Below are 19093 nucleotides of genomic sequence, written 5' to 3' on the forward strand. Positions count from 1 at the left end.
CTGCAGCGTTGCTAGGAAAGGTGGAACTGAGTACAGAAAAGCCTATTTACAACTAGGTAGTTTCCATACTCTGAAACAGACATTTGGACTTCTGTTTATACTGTGAGCTGTACCCCTGCTAACACTCTGGAGTAGGGTGACAAATTCTTCTCAGACATCTTTGTAAGAGGAACTTATAAAAAAGTTTTATGCAGGGCTTTTTTCTGGGGGGCAGGAGGGTGCAATCAAGCAACACCTGCTCATACTGAGCCTAGAAGGGCAGAGTAACAGGCAAACAGGAGTAATAAGCTCAGAACAAAACTTTCCACCTAGATCATTAGATCAGGCTGTCAGTGACAGATTAGAGCTAGTTAGACTGAAGCAGTCATGGCTACAAGAAAACTGAAATGGTTTTGCACACACACACCCCCCTTTTTAAAAGGGAAGGGCAGACTATGGATTTGTCACATAGCATCAGCCAGAGGTAATGCTACTAAATTAGTAAGGACTGATAACCTGCAGAAGAAAGGTTAGTAATGCAAAATCCCCTTAAAAAAAAATAATTATTCCGCCCAACCCCATGGGAAGATGAGAAGTAGCTAGCCACACATCTGAAGAGATTCGGACATGATTTTTATTTGTTATAATAGTAGTGCTGTTCTCCGAAGATGTACCTCTATCAAAAATAATCACACCCCATAATAATGAAAGGGCTGCTTCCTAGAGAGGTGCCTCACAGCTAGACCTAATGAGGTATTCACTTGACACAGAAGGAAACTTTGCCATTCCTAGGAAAGAAAATGGTCCCAGACTAAACATCTCATTCCCAAGGTTGTTGTAAGTGGGTAACAGCAATGGGATGAAAGAAGAGGAACAGAAGGAGGCTAGGTCTTCCACTTGAAATGATCCACAATGTACAGTAAAACAGACTAACCAATGGAGCAAGTGGTGCGAGTGCTCAATGCACAACCCCATGATAGACCTAGGGCATTTACAACATTATTTTCCAGAGGTTATTACACTCAAGTCTTTGATACACTTCTGAATGTGGAAACAAACTAGGGACTTTCTCTGCAGATCAGCACCACTGCTGGCAGCAGTGCTGAGCAGAACCTTGGGTTGAAGGTGATGGGGGCAGGAGCACAGCTAGACCCCAAAAGTTTGACCAGCAATTAAAACTCCCTGCATTTACCAGCATAGAAAAAACAACAGTGAGAAGGCATGCTAAGTCCTGTATTGGATAAGTTAATGCACAGAACACTAAATATTATTATAATTTAAAAAAAAAAAAAAAAATAACACAAACCCACATTTTTGGTAGGGGAATAATTTTGTTTTTCTTATCACACTAATACCACAATTCCATTGCAAATATTAATCATTTTGCTTTCTTACAGAGCAAAAATGTTACATTTGCAAATTATTTGATAGCGACAACTTCTATTACTGTATTAATTAGCAAGTGCTTTTGTATGGGGGGGGAGAAACATGTCATCTTCTAGTAGTGAATACAGATAAAAAACAGGTTCATACACATTTTTGGAATGTTTAAGTTGGACTGAGTTAAATTCTCATGCATCTTGAAAAGAGTACTCTTGGAACAGCTACACAAGTATCCTTGCTCTATTTAAAAGCTGCTGGGGTAAACCAAGCTTATTAAGCATCCTATCTGCAGCCTGTTCTGAAGCAGGGCCAATGGAAGTTTTCCAGAAACACTGCTGCTCTTCTCCTTTCTCCTCCCACCTTCCATCCTCTGCAAGAGATTATCCAACTTCACCAATGTTTCTCCGAAACTGAACTGGTTCACAGGATCTTGCTGACTCTAGACTCCATCCATCCATCTTGAAGACAAACATTTTGCTGGCAATGCTTCATTCTATTGCATAGAAAACTTAGTTTGATGCTGTGGAAGCTCCATAGTGTTCTATTTAGAAAAAAACCACCAACAACAAAACTTCACAAAATAATTCAAGGTCTAAATTTGGAGACAAAGAGCTAAAATAGTTTGTCACCATGCTATACAACCACTCAGAATTACAAAACGTTGGTACATCATTCTTTTAAAGAGACAACTGTGAAGTCTACCAGAGGTGATCAAACAAAAAACCAACCAAACAAAAAAAACCAAAAACCTTTCTTTTCCAATAAATTTTTCCTCATTATTTTTAGAAACACAACTATTATATTAAAGTTGTCATATTGACCAGTAAATCACTGATACTACTATCACTGGATACATTCACTCAACACTGAGTTATCTCTGTCAACATCAATGCTGCATATATCCAAACAAGACTTGCCCTGTCAAAACAAGACCTGTGACCCAGCACAGAAAGTGCCACAGGAATACAGCTTCCTGCTAGTATGCAACATTATCTTAATGTTTACACACCATTCAATTTGAGATCTTTGCCCAGGTCTCTTCTGTCACAAGTAGATAACTTTTGATCCTTAAAATCAACACTTCATCTGGAAGCATTCTGCTAAAAGTCACCTGCTCCATTTTCTCCCTCTTCCCCAGTTTTAACAGAAGTTAGGGTCAAGCATTTATTAAAACCTGTAACTTGCCACTACAGTTAAAGTGGCCATACTTCAGCACAGCCTACTTGCCAACACGGAAAATAACATCTGAAAGGCACTGAACTTATCAAAACCAAGATCTTACCAGCTGTAAGATACCTGTCCTGTTCTTTTCCTTCTCTTACAGAGGCTCCAGGTACAGTAAGTTATCTTGTATTCAGTTTCAGATGAATGCAGGAAAGCATTTGAAACAGAAAAAGGCAAGAATGCTCCTTTGTCTCTAGGATCAACCACACTTTGACCATCCACATCTTATTGCTAGCTTTGTAGGATGTATTTGTCACACAGTCCTATCCCAAGGCCTACAGTTAAGGTTACACTTCTGTCCACAGCAATCTCGGAAACTGCAAGTTTGAAGGAAACTGAAGTGTCACGAATTGAAGATCCAGTACCCTCTCCATAAGCATTACACACCCAAGGGATTTGGATGTAAGAAGGAAGGGCAAGAGTGGCATCTGCACAGCAGCTCACATGAGCAAGTGTAGCACAGAAAGACAGTTAAGTTCAGTTACTACACAGTAAAAACACCACGTTTGCATAAAACGGCAAGGAAAAAAAAATATCGAAGTGTAAAGGTACAGTATTAGTTATAACTGAAGTAATTTCTGTAATGCTAACACTTCTAGTTTTCTAACCAGCTGCTCAGTTTTGGGTTCTTTCTTCAATCTTTCCTCCTAACAGTTTCTGCAATGCAGTTTTTTCCCTCCATTAATACAAATAGCATTATTCATAATCCAATTAATCCTAAAATTAGGTGTCCAGCCACATCAATACAAAAATATGAAAGTCAGTTTTCTCTTTTGATATCTTTCTGAAACTTCTGCTAGGTTTTCTTACTGTCAGCTTGAAATTTCATGGCACAGATGTTCTCTGTGTGACAACTCATCTTAAAAATAGGACATGCTAAAAGAGCCAATACATTAGAAAAAGATCATACTTCCTTGATCAGGGAACAGTACTGTGAGGAGCTAGAGTCAGAAAAGTGACAAGTACTGCAAATTTAACACCGCTCTGTTATGCTGTGAAGGCTACTGCACTGGCAGATGTGCCACTGTCACAAAACCCTCTCATCAATTAATGAGCAAGTTCTCTTCCCTTTTGGTTTTTGTAAGATTTCTTTGTATATTCAAGTTTATATCAGTATTCCTAATCTGTACTATTTCCACATCAAACAGTTTTTCCTTCTCTATCTATGCTTTCAGAAACAAAGCCTGAAAGCTATACTGCCATTTTCCTCTCTGCTTCATGTGAAATTTTGCTTTCAAATGCATTTACTTGCCTTCAAATATATTTACTTGGCTCCCACAAGCATGTTCAAGGGTAAAATCTGGACCTTTGCCACAGTCGCATTCCTTATTGCAAATACATGCCAACCTTCAAAGTTCTGTTATTTGAGCAAAAACATATGTTAATTGTTACGCAAGAGGAGTGGAAAGTGTATCAGATTAAGCACATTTGAAAGTATTTCGCTCCTCTCCTTGCTTGATAATTCAGCATAAAGCTGGATTTATTCTGTTCTAGTTTTTCAATGTAGCCGCAGCCATTAAGACCACACAAGTGAAGCTCAACACAAAATCAGACCTAAAACCAACCAAACAAGCATTCAGAATAAAATTACCTTCTCATATTTGTTATTCCAGGACTGGTCTAACAGGTATTGCAACATTTGCCAGCATAAAGTTATTCAGTTACATGTAAAAAATAATGGAATGCAAGGAGTATGTTGCAATAAGCCAGTTTAATAGATACCAGTGACTTAAAAGGCCTTTTCCTTTCACCTATGAAGGACAGCAGTGAATAGTGCAGAAAGGTACAAGCCAGGTAACCAAGAAGCAACTCTTCAAATAACAGTTTCAATAACTTGGTATCAGCAGCAGGTTTTACATGCAGAGATGCAAGTGAACAGTGTTTATTTACCTAAAGCACTAATCGCATCTTTCATCAAAAAAGGTACAAATTTTATCCTTCACATATATTCTGAATAAAGACTGGGCTTAACTTTAACATGGAAAATACTTATGCTTTTGGTAGAGTATGAACCGATAAAGAAAGTCAATCGGTTTCTCCTCTTAGAGCTCAGGTGTGCATTGGGAGAACTCGAGATACACAGAAGCACTGCCTTTGCTATGGCTGGTGGCACTTATGCTCTCCATGGTACTCGAGAACACCTTTGTCTGGGTGTTCTCGGTGTCACACCAGCACCTGGTATTATCAAAACAAACACTGCTATCAAATTACTTTCAAGAAGCAAGCTAGTACCAGGAAGTTTCTTACCTTTGAGAGAATCTGCAGACTGAAGTTTTTAGTAAATCCCAGCCTGAACTACAGCCCACCCAGTGAAAGACTGGATGCCTCTGACCCACGACTTTCCCCTCCCTTCCCACAGGGAAGAGGAGAAAGCTGTTCTAGCAGGGAACATATTTTCAGGAGAGAGTTATCATTCCAAAGGCCTGCCACTGCCTCTGAAGGGGGAAAGCAGCAAGGCATGCCGTCTGCCCACAGGCAGCTCACAAGAGCACAGATCCTGGCCTGCTCTTGTAGAGGAGGAGGAGGAAGAGCAGAACATCTTTGGGTTCCTGTTCTTTAAAGCTTTGCTGGGCTATCTGAACTGCTGCCAGGCTAGCATAGAGGGAGAGAAAGAAGAAGATCCCAGAACTGGAATACAGTCTTTGACACTACTGAGGTTGGGTCACATCAGATACCACTTCCCAGTGACTCTTCATACGTGCTAGGCAAGACTGAGATAATTGGACTGGCACTACACAAGTTTTGAATGCTGCTACCTACCAATGCCCTACAAATGCATCCTGATGAATTACTTTCACTTCTCTCACCCCCAATCCTCAGCATCTCACACAAAGTCTGAAGAACTGACTCTTCTGTACCATCTGCACCTAATTCTTAGCAGATCACAACTGCAAGAATGTATAGATGCAGCTTCTTAGACTTCTGCCTCTTACTGTGGCTCAGCAGACAGATGGCACCTCATCACTTTTCACCCTCTGGCCTTATTTTCCACAGTCCACTCCAGCAGCCCAAGTTCAACCAAGCTGTCATCATTAGCAGTCTCCTGAATAGAAGCCAGCTTTCCAAGCTCAAGAACACAGGATTTCCTGAACCATATCAGACCAGGCACTCATCAAGACAATAACCAAAAGCAAAACATTTTAAACAACAACAACAAAAAACACCAACACAGGAATCTATTATTATTTAGGTATGCGATAACTTTTCCAGACAGTTTCTTTCTAGCCCGAAATATGTGCATTTCCTTGCAGTAGGATGGTTTGTGACCTCTATACCAACCTTCTATATGAAAAGTCACTGACAGTCCATGCAGACAAGCAGACACTTTAAGCCTGGTAATGGAGTTGTAAGACCTCTAAGGCATAAACGAGCTTTATTCTCATACTAAATCCAAAACATAGCACTGTACCAGCTACTAGGAAGAAAACTAACTCTATTCCAGCCAAAACCAGGACAATGCTGTATGGTACTCCATTCAAGTAACCAGTCTTTGGATGTTTGCAGTATGTCTACACAAAGATTAGTTAGAAGTTAGCTATCAAGTTCCATGACAAAACCAATCCTTTCCAATGTATCTAATCCTACGATTTCCCAGGAAAACAAGGGCAAGGGGGTGAGGACGACAACTGCCTTCAGCACCTGTATTATTGAGACCCCCCATTAACCTCTCAGTACTTTCTTGCAAATAGACATCAGCACCCCTACAGAAGTTACAGACATTAGAGATTAAAACAGATGCTCCCTATTACAGGCTTCCCCAGCTGAGGGCAGAGCAAGTCTTTGGGAGACAAAATAAAGAACATGGCTTTCGGGCCTTGTCAACAATATCTAAGCAACATGACGTTAAAGCCCATGCAGCCTGATTTTGGGAAGGAAGGACAGATAAAATTGTCTTAAGCCACATAAGGCAAATAAGTGAACTGGGGTACAAACAGGATGAAATAGGTAGGCAAAGAAAGCAAGGAAAGGAGGCAGGGAAAGGTAAAGGTAAAAGAAAATATGAAGAGCCCAGGAAGGCAGGCAGACATGAGCCAATAGGGAAAGAAAGATCCTATATGAAGCTAATGAGAAAACTTTGGGTTAGCTGAGTAAGCAAGCTAGAACTGATACCAAGCCCAGAAGGGAAGACCACACACAACCTGAAAAGCTTAAGTATAAGACAAACTAGAAGAAAAAAAAAAAGGAAGATGACTAGAGAGGCACTTGAAAGGGAAGGTGCAAGCAAAAAAAGACAGAAGAAACCAAAGTACATGCAAAAGCCCTGACCCCTTAGCACATACGCATTCATACCTGGAAATGGGACTGCAGATTTTGGCTCACCGCTTGTTATTTGCCAGATCGTATTTATGGAACAGATTCCACGTCTGCAGGCAAAGGTAGCTTTCAGTGAGCTGTACAGGTTGATTGAGCTGGCAACTACAGCTAACGCTATGCCATTAGCACCAGCATCTCCTGTGCATGGACCTATGTATACTTAGTGTGATTGGGGGAGCCCAACTGCACCCTTCCTTCTTCTTTCAAGGTAACAACAAAAAATCCAACAAGAAAGAAAAAAAAAAAAAAAAAAGAGAGAGAGAGAAAGAAGACAGAAAATCCACAGAACTCATTTTAATCAGAACAAGCAAACCATGCTGGTCTATTACGACTGGCCTCTATAATAGCCTTGCCTCCACTACTCAGGAAACTGAAAGAACAGGTCCTCGGTTAAATGAATTTATACAGCCCAAGATAACTTGTCATAGCTATGCAACTTTAATGAAATTGCTTGAGCCAGAATTTCTCTAGATGCCATTGTATACTAATTTTCTAGGTTCCAATTTGTCAAATATTCTGTAAAGTTATAAATCTATTTCAGCTGTGCTTTTAATAATAGTACTACCAAAAAAGTTCACTTGATAGGACCTTCCCAATTACCTCCATAATTAGAACGAAAGCTACCTGACCCATTTTCTCCTCAGCAGGATGGGGTTAAGTATCTTCCCTTGCCTCAGCTGTGTTATGGAAGTTCATCAACATGTGAATGATACACAAACTTACAATGAATATCAAAAATCCTGCAAAGTGACACATGTCACTGAACAACACAAAACATTCTCAATTGCTCAGTAAGTATCTTCAAAGTAGAAAACACATGGAAGTAGCTGCTTAGATGGCACTTTTCTTCTTTTAAGTTTTCTTCAGAAACTCCTATTATGGTGTATCCATCAATCAGGTGCTCAACTGAAGTCTTTTTAATCACACTGTGTATTAATTATCCATATCAAGTATGGTGAGGAGAGGGAAGTTAGACTACCCTGTCTTGGTCCCACTTTCCATGGCAGCAGGTTCTATTAGAGTATTTCAGGATTTAAATTACTAGTTTCAAATCTTCCTGCCATTATCTTTAACAGACAAGCCAAAAGAGCGAAGTATTCATCAGTACTTTGGATTTCAGTAAAATCTTAATTAGACATATTTAACAGATCTTATCACCCCTTTTTACATGACACTACAGTTAAAGACTTAGCTTGCCTTGAAGAAACTGAAATATTTCTCTATTTTAACATGCTGAAAGAGCCCTCTGGTTTGCATGCTACCTAAGTTGTGTTTCAGGTAGATTTTCCGAATGGATGAATTCAACTTTCAGACTATGAACTTTGAAAGCCTGAAATACTCAAACAGCAAATACTGGCTCAGACACACCAAAGTGGCTATCCTGTTCTACCCAAGAGACTTTGCTTGCTTACCGAACAGGGATGGGGTAAGTACAAGGGGAAAAAAAGTTATTCTTCTTTTCCATTAGCTTAGGTACAAGATGAAGCATACATTTTAATTACCAAAACAAGAAGTAATGTATTTAAAGAAATAACCTCCATAAGCAGTTAGCATTCAATTCCCAATCCTAGTTAGAGAAAGAGGGAATAAACATTTACAGTGCAAAACACAGTAGGCAGATTTGACTGACTACAGCTGTCAAATGCAGACAAATCAAAGTCATGCTATGACTTCTGCCCTTCTATTAAGAAATACGGATGGATTTAATTTCAAACATTCCTCAGCAGTAGGGTTGGATAGTCTGAGGATGCAAATGCAAATTCACATTCTTATGAGTAAAGGCTGGACTGTTACAACACTCAAGTTATAACTGCCAGATTTCTGGTATTTAAGGGTACCATTGTTGTTTCATCACTTGCATCAACTATCCTTCCTGTCTGTCAAGGATTAAAAAATCAGCAGGTCCTAAACTCTTCTACTCGTGCCCTATAGTCTGAGACTTTGGAATAACACCCTCCCCACTCCCCAAAAAAGAAATAAAACCAAGAAAACAAATAAACAAAAAAGAAAATTACACCTCTGAAAAACAACTGCACCATCACTGTCATACCAAACAGTTTACGTGTAGAATATTGTTACCTCATGGCTAAGTTTAAAATGCTATTCTTTTTAAAACAGGAATTTAGCTGAAACAAGAGGTTACTGAAGGAAAGCTACTCAAAGAATCAACCTGCTTTAGCTACACCATTCCACAAACTAAGTCCATTTCTTCCGAGCCTGCAAAAAACAAAAAGGCATCCCACAGCAGATTTTCTTAGCAAGTTAAACACATGATGAATTGTCATGCCAATAGAGTCCTGCTGAACTACTGCAGACTTAGTCAGGCATTCACAAGTAAAAAAAGAAGTGGTGAGTAAGGTTACTTAAGAACCCATATATGCTACTGCCCACTACTACAGCAACAAACAAGAGGCCAACAAAGGTTGTGCCTCTCCTCTTCCTAGAGCTAAAAAAAACACAAAAAAATGCACACAAAGCACTTGTACGCCTTTAGTGACCAACATCATGACCAACGTCAATGAACATTTCCGCCAGCTACATTTTTTTTCCACAAGATCTCGTTTCAAGTCTGTAGCTTGAAAACAATTTTCTTATCACAAAACAAATACGACAGATGACATCACATCACACTTCCTTAACTTAAAGATAGTAACTTTAAATATGGTTAGTAGCCTTGTAAATACATTTACTTTTGCAATATGACTTTAAACATTGGTTTAAAGTAGACTATTTAAGCAGGTTCACTCCACTAATCAACTTGTGCATGTTCCTGGACACTTTGGATAATAAACAGTAATTACAGCATCATAGAAAGGGCCCTAGATCAAACCTTTGACAGCTGTTCAAAACAATTCTAGAAATACACCACGGGAATTTGATTCCAACTGGATACACTTGAGCCAACTCATTTCCAGTTCAGCCATAAGCAAACAAGAAAACCCCAAACAAAAATACCCATCATGTATGTGTGCAGAAGCATAAACATATGTGGCCTAATGCAAGTCTCATCAAAGGAACATGGAAACTGAAAAATATGAGCATTAAAGTAATGCTACATTATGTAAACCTAAAGAAAATAGCAATTCATGCATTCATATAAGAAAAAAAAGTATTATCAACAATTACTTTTTCTATGCCTTTGCTATTAAAATCCACTGTGTTTATTCACGGTTCAGTGACATCAGTACATCTAAAGAGAGTTTTCCACACTGCTTTACAGCTAAAGATATGTGAAGGTAGGTACCATGAACTATTAACAGAATTATTTTAGTCTCAAAATCTGCAAACATCGTAACACACAAAGCACAAAGTATTAGTTTCTTCCATTCTTAAACCTACACATTTGGAAGGCCTAGCTTACTGAAGTCCTGTCTTCCTTTAAAATATACAACTGTCTTCTGAAAAGTACAAGACCACAGGTATCTGAAACTACCAAAGTCATCCTGAAACATATTAAACTAGGCCCTAGATTTTCATCAAATGCACAGAAAAATTACTAACTCTGAATTACTGAAGACAAGTGCTTACCTTCAATCCTTTTTAAGGCCGACAGGCAAGTATCCCGGCTTGGAAATTCAAATGGATTATTACAGGTCCGAATGGTGTCACATTCGCATTTCCCGCTGATTATGTTACAACCTGTTATAAGGTTTTCATTGCACGGTTCAAATCCAAGAAGCTGATCATCATCCCAGTTTTCATCTAAAATAAACAAACAAACTCGCTCACTATTGGATTTCGGCTGCAGTATGTAAATTCAGCTGCTTTGGAGTTCGGTGCAATTTACTTCAAGTTCAACACAGTGCTAAACAGAAGATAACAAATTAAAAAAAATAATGGATTAATCTAAACTGTGGGATTTGCCAAATACCATGTTTTGCAGCTGTTCTATTGCCCATTTTGCTACAGCTACTGGCATTGTTTACTTCCATCTGTATGAAAAACTATGACGTCTTGCAGAAATGCATAGCTGCAGTACAAATGAGTGCTATTCTAACTGAAATAACTTTCGCAGATACTTGAAGTTATATTTATCATGGAAGTGAGAATGTTGAGACAGAATCTGCAGCTGTTACAGAAGTCAAAATTGAGTCAGAAGGAGAGCATTTTTAAACCCGATTAAAAAATACATCACATAGAATTCACTCCACAGAGATAACTTTTTAATAAAAAAATACTGCAAGATGCCAGGCCTCTGATTCTGTAATATGACCAAAAGTGAGTTTTCCAGCACTCCTGGATCACCATCCATACTCTAGGAGAATCGCTCAAGCACATCACGCTCCTTGCTGTCAAGGGGCAGGGGGATAGTTGGGCTGGTACAAGTCTCTCTGCTCAAATAATTCTGCTCCCTTTGAATCAGTCCCATCAAATGCGCGTAACTGATGTTCCCACTGTACAACTGACCATTTTCCTTCTAGAAGGCTACATGCAACAAGAATCTTTTTTTTTTTTTCCTTCCAGGAAGCAATAAATCCAGTCGATCCAGAGTTCCACCAAGATTACCAGTCCTACAAAGTCTCAGCTTCCTTAGGTCAAGTGCATATACAGCAACATCCCACCAATGCACAAGTTTAAGCAAGATACATGCTTTTTATGCAAAATAAACTAGGCATTAGGTATTCTTCGCTATAGAGCGCCAGATCATTTTCCAGCCTTGCCTGTCTACCAAAACAAGTACTACAAAATAGTCACACCAAGTAGTCCACTAACTTCTAGTAATGACAAAAGGAACAAATACCTATTTTCAATCTTTACATCCTTATATTCCACATCTTTACATCCTTATATTTACATTGTGCCTTCTAGCAATTTTATATACTATCAACAAGCAAGTTTCCAACACAGATCCTGCCAAGAAACACTTCAAAAAAGTTAAGACATCTTCCAGCTATGAAGGGTGGGGTTTGTTGTTGTTGGGGTTATCAGAAGCCGTCCTCCAGTATGGGAGGCTGCAGCCAAATACAAACTGTTTGTCATTCAGTAGTCTGACACTTAAAAGAAGTCTAAAAGCTGATAGTAGATAACAGTATGTACACACACATACTGACATTGACAAGCAAGTACTGTCCACCCACAGAAACATGCAGAATATTCACTAACCTGCCGTTTTCCCTCTTTTGGGGAAAAAAACAACTAACACCTGGAAAGAGCTGTTTACCACTTAAATATTGTACATGATCTACAGAAAGCGTCACAGCAGATTCTCACAGGTATGTTGTTCCTCCCTGTACAACCAACTGCTTGCTTTCTGTTATTAGTTGGCGAAGTAACCTGCTGACAAAAAGCACTGAATAAACAACTAAGTCAATTTTAGACATGAAGAAGGGAACCTCCATGGGAACCTCATGGCTCTTCTACTCCATAAAAATAGCAAAGGAAGAGTAGTCATTAACCCCAGGAAGTAATTTGTCTTCCCCCCCCCAGTTAAAGTTCACCTATCATCCCATACAGCAGCTGTATCAATAAAAGTCAAAGAAAGTGCAGAAGTTCCTAAAGAGAAGCTATTAAAATTTTTTCAAGAGAAGATGCTGCTTCAGTAATGCTTGGGACACTTTCATCGTGAGGAGGCCATGCATGCAGAGGGAGGGAAAAAAAAAAAAAAATCATGAGAATTTGGAGAACAATAATACATCCTGTTTTTGAGAAGCCGGAATACAGCCTGGACAATTTGTATTTTGCAAATCACAGCAGTAATCCACGTAATGACAAGAACAAAAGAGGCTACAGCTATGCTCCAAGACTTGGTGTTTCAACTTCTGTACGCGCAGGGACCACAGCTTCATCCGGACCGGTCCGTTTAACGGTCTGAAGAAAAGGGTTTGAGTTGCTCCTTGTTTCTGACGCGCAGGCTCTCCTCCCCAGCAGGGTGTCCAGGCCAGGAGCTCCCCCGGCCCCGGCGGCCGCGGCCCGTGAGGCAGCGCACCCTCGAGCTGCTCTCCTCCCCACCAGCCCCCCGAGACCAGCCCAGTGCAGACAGGGAGGGCACGCAGACGGCCACGACGGCACACTTTTGCTTTTCCAGCACACCGCTTCGGAGCATTTGTGCGGTTTTGCCCTGTCGTATTTCAGCACTACATCTTTTCAAGGCTGACAGGATCAGCAGGATCCCCGCTACACAAGAGCTGCTCGCCCCACATAAGGTGGGACCCAACTGGTGTGGAAAGCAGAGCCATCCCTTTCTCATGGCAGAACGCCTCGATGCAGATGTACCACACGCTGTGGCACTACCCACAATATTATCTGATTTCCAGGACAGATTAGAGTTTGATCTCTCACCTGCCACCTCTCACGGCTTTTCAGATGGGAACAGAAAAGGAAGTACACAGGAAGCGCGTGGCCCAATACACTCAAGTCTTCAGTGCCACACGCCTCAAAAATTAGCTTGGTAGCCATTAACAGGATGGAAGAGAAGAGAAATCCCTCAGTAATACTTGCAGACTATACATCTAACATGCTGAATCTTGAAACAAGGTATTTTTCATTACTTAGAAGGAATACAAAAAAGCCCCATTCAGACAGGAAGAATGCAAATCCAGTTTAGCCTGGACATCTTTTACCAGACTGCTTTTCACACAATTTCATTTAGAAACAAGATTTCCACCAATGAAGGAGCAAGCACGTAACAAGAAAAAAAAGCTTATTCTAGTTTAGTAAATCAATGCCAAGTCTAGCGTGATCTTTCATGCAGACTTAAGACTCGTTTTCCTAGCTGATTTTGTCCTTTTATGAACAGAAGTTAAAGGTCCTGTTAAATGAATACTTACTTGTTTACCACAGAGTAACCCTCAGAAGTCACATCAGTATAGGCAAAATTCCTTGGAATGAAAGGTACAACCACATGAAAGCACTTGCACGAGCTAAAGGGATGAATCCAGTGTCTCACTTTAATTCAAAGCTTTAATTACTTGATGCAAAGGCATCTAGTGCTCTGCTTGATACAGATAAATGGTGGCCCAGTACAGCATGCTTGTTCCTTTAGAGGTCAGCAATATTTCAGCTAATAATGGAAACATATCTTGAACAAAGTCTAGGCTCTGTGAAACATATAACCTAGCCTCTATTATTCCCAAAATCATCATGTCCTGCAGACTATTCCAAAAAACTAAGTTTTACACACCAGTAATTTGGAGACCTGGGACAGTTCATGAACAATTCCAGACTGTAGCACAAACATTTTCCTGCATTCTCCGTTTGACCTCCTCTATGGCTTCCTTTTCAGGACACTGCTCTTTCACGTGTACCTCTCAGAAATCTGGATGGTATGAAGGAAGAAATTGAGATACAATCATCTGTGAATGCTTTACTCCTCTGCAAGCAGGGTTGACAAAACCCAAATGTAAGAATCTAAGAGCCTCTCAAACCTCAGTACGCACATCCTATCCACTAGCTAACTTCTAGGACACTTAAAAATACAAAAATTAGGTAGGTGTTTAACATTAAGTTTTTAGAAACAATCCAGCTGAAGAGCAGCGAAAGTAAATTGTTAGTTTTCATCCAAACTGACCTTAGTTTAGCTGCAATCTCCACCATCTCATTGTGCTGGCATGATCAGGTAGGGGCAAAAAGAAGGGAAGGGCTACTCTTTTTAGCAGTCCTGAGTTGACATTGGACAGTTGTTACATAGCCACTGAACTATCTTTTGCACACATGTCTAGAAGCGGTTCAAATGCTCCCAGCAGGCCGATAACTATAGCTTGAAAGTCACTCTTTCAAATCATTTCTATCCACATGCAGTCCTCCACTCTCTCCAACTCATTCAGGCAAGTTCCCTTTTCAGACAATAAAGTAGTTCTGCATTTACTCAGACCAAAATTAAGTCTTGGATGTAATACTTTTTTAATTCTTCTAAGTGTGCTTTCATACCATAAGGAAACCATGGGTGGGGAGGCATCATCTTAATTCAAAACTTTTTTCATTTTCTTCCGTCACTCATATAATCACTTTCTTTCTGCAAAGCAAACATTTCAACTTGCTAACAATTCAAGTGCTGCTCTGCGTTGCTGAACTCCCAAGGCCTGTCATAGCATGCATCTAAAGTAGGGAAGAGGATTAAAGCATTAACAAGTTGAACAAGAGGTCCTTAAACAACAGATCCAGTCTGGGAAACAGACTGAGAAATATGTCTCTGGTAAGCAGCATTCCATCACTTCTTCTGTGCTAAATCCTACATACCAGCACTTGCAAGACAGCACCATAGCAGCATGCGAGGTGTAATGCTCATGACTGAAGCAAGCATTTAAGTCTTCTTCACCTGAAGAGCTGCTTGTGTTTCCAGGAAAGCATCCAGCTATGAGAAACTAACTTGGAGCCTTATTTTTAAAGTACACAGTAGCTCACGATAGTTGTATTTATTGTCCCCATATGCAAAGGATCATCTCAAAACAGGTGCAACTTAAAAGTACCAGGAAAGATCTTCTCAGAGACTCCTTCTCCATTGCTTAAATTTTTTGCTCTCCCACCCTTGAAGTTCTCAATTCCTTCTGCGTGCCACAGAATTTTCTCTTTTGCGCCCCAACCCTTCTCCTCCTTTCTGGACATTTAATGAATATCAGCTATTGTTTGGAAAACAAGATACTGTTCTCCTTCACTGTTTATAAAGTTAATGCATCACCTCAAACCTAGAAGCAACACACTGTTATCGTCACTGAAGTACCACTGTTGAAAACTAATATTCAAGCATTGCACCCACAATAATCTTAAATTACAGTTCAGGGGTGGGGGGGTAAACATAACTGGAGTGAATCGAGTGAACGCCCATAATTTACATTTATCTGCAGCACGTTACTCAGCTATTTCTGCCTTTTTAAAGTGTCACACGCAGGTTCTCAGGATGCTGAAAGAGCAAAGACACCGTCCAATACATTGCTGATCTGAAAGTGAAACAGTCCAAGTCACATCTTACAGACTCTTGCATCCTTTTAAATCCTGCATTTGAAGGAGGAGTGAGAATGGGTTTCACAGTGACACAGAAGTGATCCTTACTGGGACTGGTACTGCCCTCTGGGAAGGTGGGAACCTTTCAGAAGCTTCTCCATCAAACCAGACCCAAGGTCTGAGCCCCACCACTCCAGCACACTGGTATACAGAACAGCATTTTCAAATCAGTGGTATTCGTTAAGATGGTATGAGACTCTGAAAGGATTCTACAGACTTTCTAAAATAAAAAAAAGGAAATACTTCTTGCCAGTAGGCTTTGGCTTCTCTTTGAACAGGAAAAAAGAACGAAGGAAAGGAAATTCATGTTTTGGAGGAGCTGAACAATAGAAATGACTAATCACCACTAAAGAATGCTTGAAACCCAGCCCCAGACCTTGAAAAGCAACAGAAGGAAAGGCTAGCCTTGAAGTGAGTTTGAGCTCATGTACTGGCTGCAATCCTCTTCCCTCTCACAACTTATTCCTTCAGTAAATTCATGAATCGGGGACCAGAGCTGGCAGAAACTTCTCTGGTAAGACACACAGCTGAGAGTTTCATGATAAAGCAGTTTTTCCACCTTTTGGAAGGGTCCACTTTCCAAAATCAAATCTTCATGTGGAATGCACATCAGTACAAAAGCGCTTTGCAGCCTCCTGATAAAATTTCTAGTCAAAGCTAGAAAGCAAAACCCTACCACAACATTTCAATACCTCAGGAACACCATACATGTAAGGCTTGTCTAGAATATGACTGCCTGCTTTATCTTATTCAAACTAGAGCGTGTATCTCAGGTGATCAAATCCCCAGTATAGCCAGAAAGATTTTCACTGCAGCAGCTCTGCGTGCGTCTCAAGGCGGTTATTTCATACTAAGGAATGCAGAAAGTATTTAAACAAACCAGCTTTCCACTCAATTATCAGAAACTCCACAGAAGCTGTGAGGAAAGCAAGGAGATAAATGGAAGCAGTAAGCGAAGCATGTGATTTAGACAACTATTTCAAGCTTAAAGTTTTCCCTTACCCACACTGTCTGCAATATTTCAGTTCTCCGCGTAGTGTGTCGTCCCCCCCCCCCCTTTTTTTTTAACTGGCTTTTTGGGGGAGTTGTTTTGTTTGGCTTTTGTTTGTTTTTTAAGACTTTTGCTATTAGGGTTGTCCCCAACAAGACTGAATGGTATTTCCAATAGCCTTCTGCCCCAAAGATGGTCTGAAATGATAATTAGTTCTGAAGTCTGACCCCTAGACATTTAAGCACCTGAAAAAAGACTTGCAAGCAAGTTATTTTAATCTTATGACCAGGACCACATCTTGTTTGTAAATAGTTGACTGAAAATACTACACAGTGTCCCAGGGTTTAATTGGTCAGACAGAGCCTCTGCCAGTACTCCCCTGATAAGAATGAGCATGGACAGCAGCGTTTCAGCTGTCCTAGCAGATTTTTCCTCCAGCTCTAGAAAACTCTTAAAAAAAAAAAATAATTGCTAAAGCCTCAGGAAAGGGCCAAACCTTCGTACCCATTTTCCAAAGGAGGCTAAAACTCCAATTTTTTTTTTCCCCCAAGCTGCACTCTGCACCCACACACTTCTGAAGCCTGCACATACAGCAGCACGCATCAGCCTCACTGCAAACAAGCAGCTGGCTGGCAGCTTGCTTAAGCTGCTCAGCAGAGGCAAAGCCGACAGGAGTAGGAAAAGTTTTGCCCAAGACAAATTCTGGAACAGGGCTATGAATAAAGCAACCTACACCAAGAACAGTCCACATTATTAGAAGAAACCTGACATCCTAAACCTTTTGCCACTTTTCCCCCCGGGGTCATTAATGCAGAGTCACTGAACACCAAAACTGCAGAATGTTTCAGAGGAATTACACCCAATTTCTTAGTCACAGAAGACTACACGAAAAACTCTACACATCCTGGATTTAGAATTAGCATCAAGGCTTTTTTCATGTTTTTAAAACCTAAGAGACAGACATCAACTTGAGTGTTTCTATTATCAAGGCAGCACATTTTATGTTAGCACATGTAATACCATTATCAGTATGACCCCAGCTTTTTATCAACAGCCCATCAGTGAGGGGAAGAACCACCTCCACATGCATACAATCAGCCTTTCTGAAATAACCCTGAACAGAGCATAACATAGCTGTAGCAAAACACTGAAGTTAAATTTGTTTGAAGGATAAGTGACCCAACAGAACGGGCGCTTTCGGATTCAGAAACGTCACACTTGCTAGACTTTTCACTAATTTTAAAAAAAAAAAAACAAACCACACAACAAAAAAACCCAACCAACCAAACAAAAACCACCCAAAGCCTATCAGTATCAAGGTAGCTGGCTATATAAGGCTTAAAGATTTGGAAATGAGTAAGAACAGGGGAATGGGTGCATGCCTGTGAGCTAGTGCTTTTCCCCCTGTCCACAACCCTATGCTCTCCTGCTTGTTTTCTTACTGAAAGACTTGCACACTCATGACCCACAAGGTGTTAACATGATTTGCAGATGCTGAAGTTAAGTACCCAGTATACCCAGTGAAAGCTGCTGGGGATTGAATATTGCCTCTGGTAAAGGTGCGAACTGCTTCCATTCATCTCAATATATTACTAAGGGCTTACTTCCCCCAAACACGGTCAAACTAGTCTGTTTAGACTAGAGCTCCCTCAGGGACCATTTTTTAATCTGTATGCTTCTGTGGAATTTAATCTAGATAACCTTTATACGAAGTTATATTCCCATCTTAGTTTATATTGGTAAGTTTCTCCATATACCTAAGCTGTCTATGTCAGTATCAGTCATTTTCCAAATTGCATGCATACATACCAAAAGGGAGAGTTAAAACACAGTTTTGTCAGACTACACAACTGTTGTCACGTTAAATCTCAGGCAAAACCCTGAATTCACCACTTCCGAGTTTACACTCCCTGTGGATCAAATGCATTCTCAAATGAAAGCAGTTTACAAGTCACAAGAGACATTTAATAGGTCACTTCTACAATGTATTTAATCCATTAAAACAGAGAAACATTGGGTCCTGCCTGCAAGATGCTAGAAACTTTACTCATTGAGATGAAGAATCCTTGAGGGGGGTGCAAAGGAAGGAGGGGAAGAGGAAGGCATTTTTGAACGATATTAATGGATTAATTATTGCATAATATGCCCGTCAGTCAAATGACATTTTGGTTGACTAAGTACTATGCAAGAAGTTAAATTATGCAAGTATTCTTGAATCAGCTAGAGGGTACTTAAAACTGCAAACATTCCTAGGGGTGCAGAAGT

At 40.1% G+C, this 19093-nt stretch overlaps 1 protein-coding gene across 3 annotated transcripts in view; it reads right to left on the minus strand.

Annotated features, from left to right (window-relative positions):
• The window catches only part of CRIM1 (cysteine rich transmembrane BMP regulator 1), a 203502-nt gene that overhangs the window by 178208 nt on the left and 6201 nt on the right, over positions 1 to 19093 (minus strand). For 2 of the 3 annotated variants that reach the window (XM_030034489.2, XM_030034491.2), the window contains exon 2: positions 10429 to 10602. The exons of the other annotated variant lie outside the window; for it this stretch is intronic. In XM_030034489.2, coding sequence (XP_029890349.1) covers positions 10429 to 10602 — 174 coding nt within the window. The remainder of the gene's footprint in view (positions 1 to 10428; positions 10603 to 19093) is intronic. 3 annotated transcript variants of the gene reach the window in all.

This window comes from Aquila chrysaetos, chromosome 13, assembly GCF_900496995.4.
Source record: "Aquila chrysaetos chrysaetos chromosome 13, bAquChr1.4, whole genome shotgun sequence".
In the NCBI taxonomy this organism is placed as follows: Eukaryota; Metazoa; Chordata; class Aves; order Accipitriformes; family Accipitridae; genus Aquila; species Aquila chrysaetos.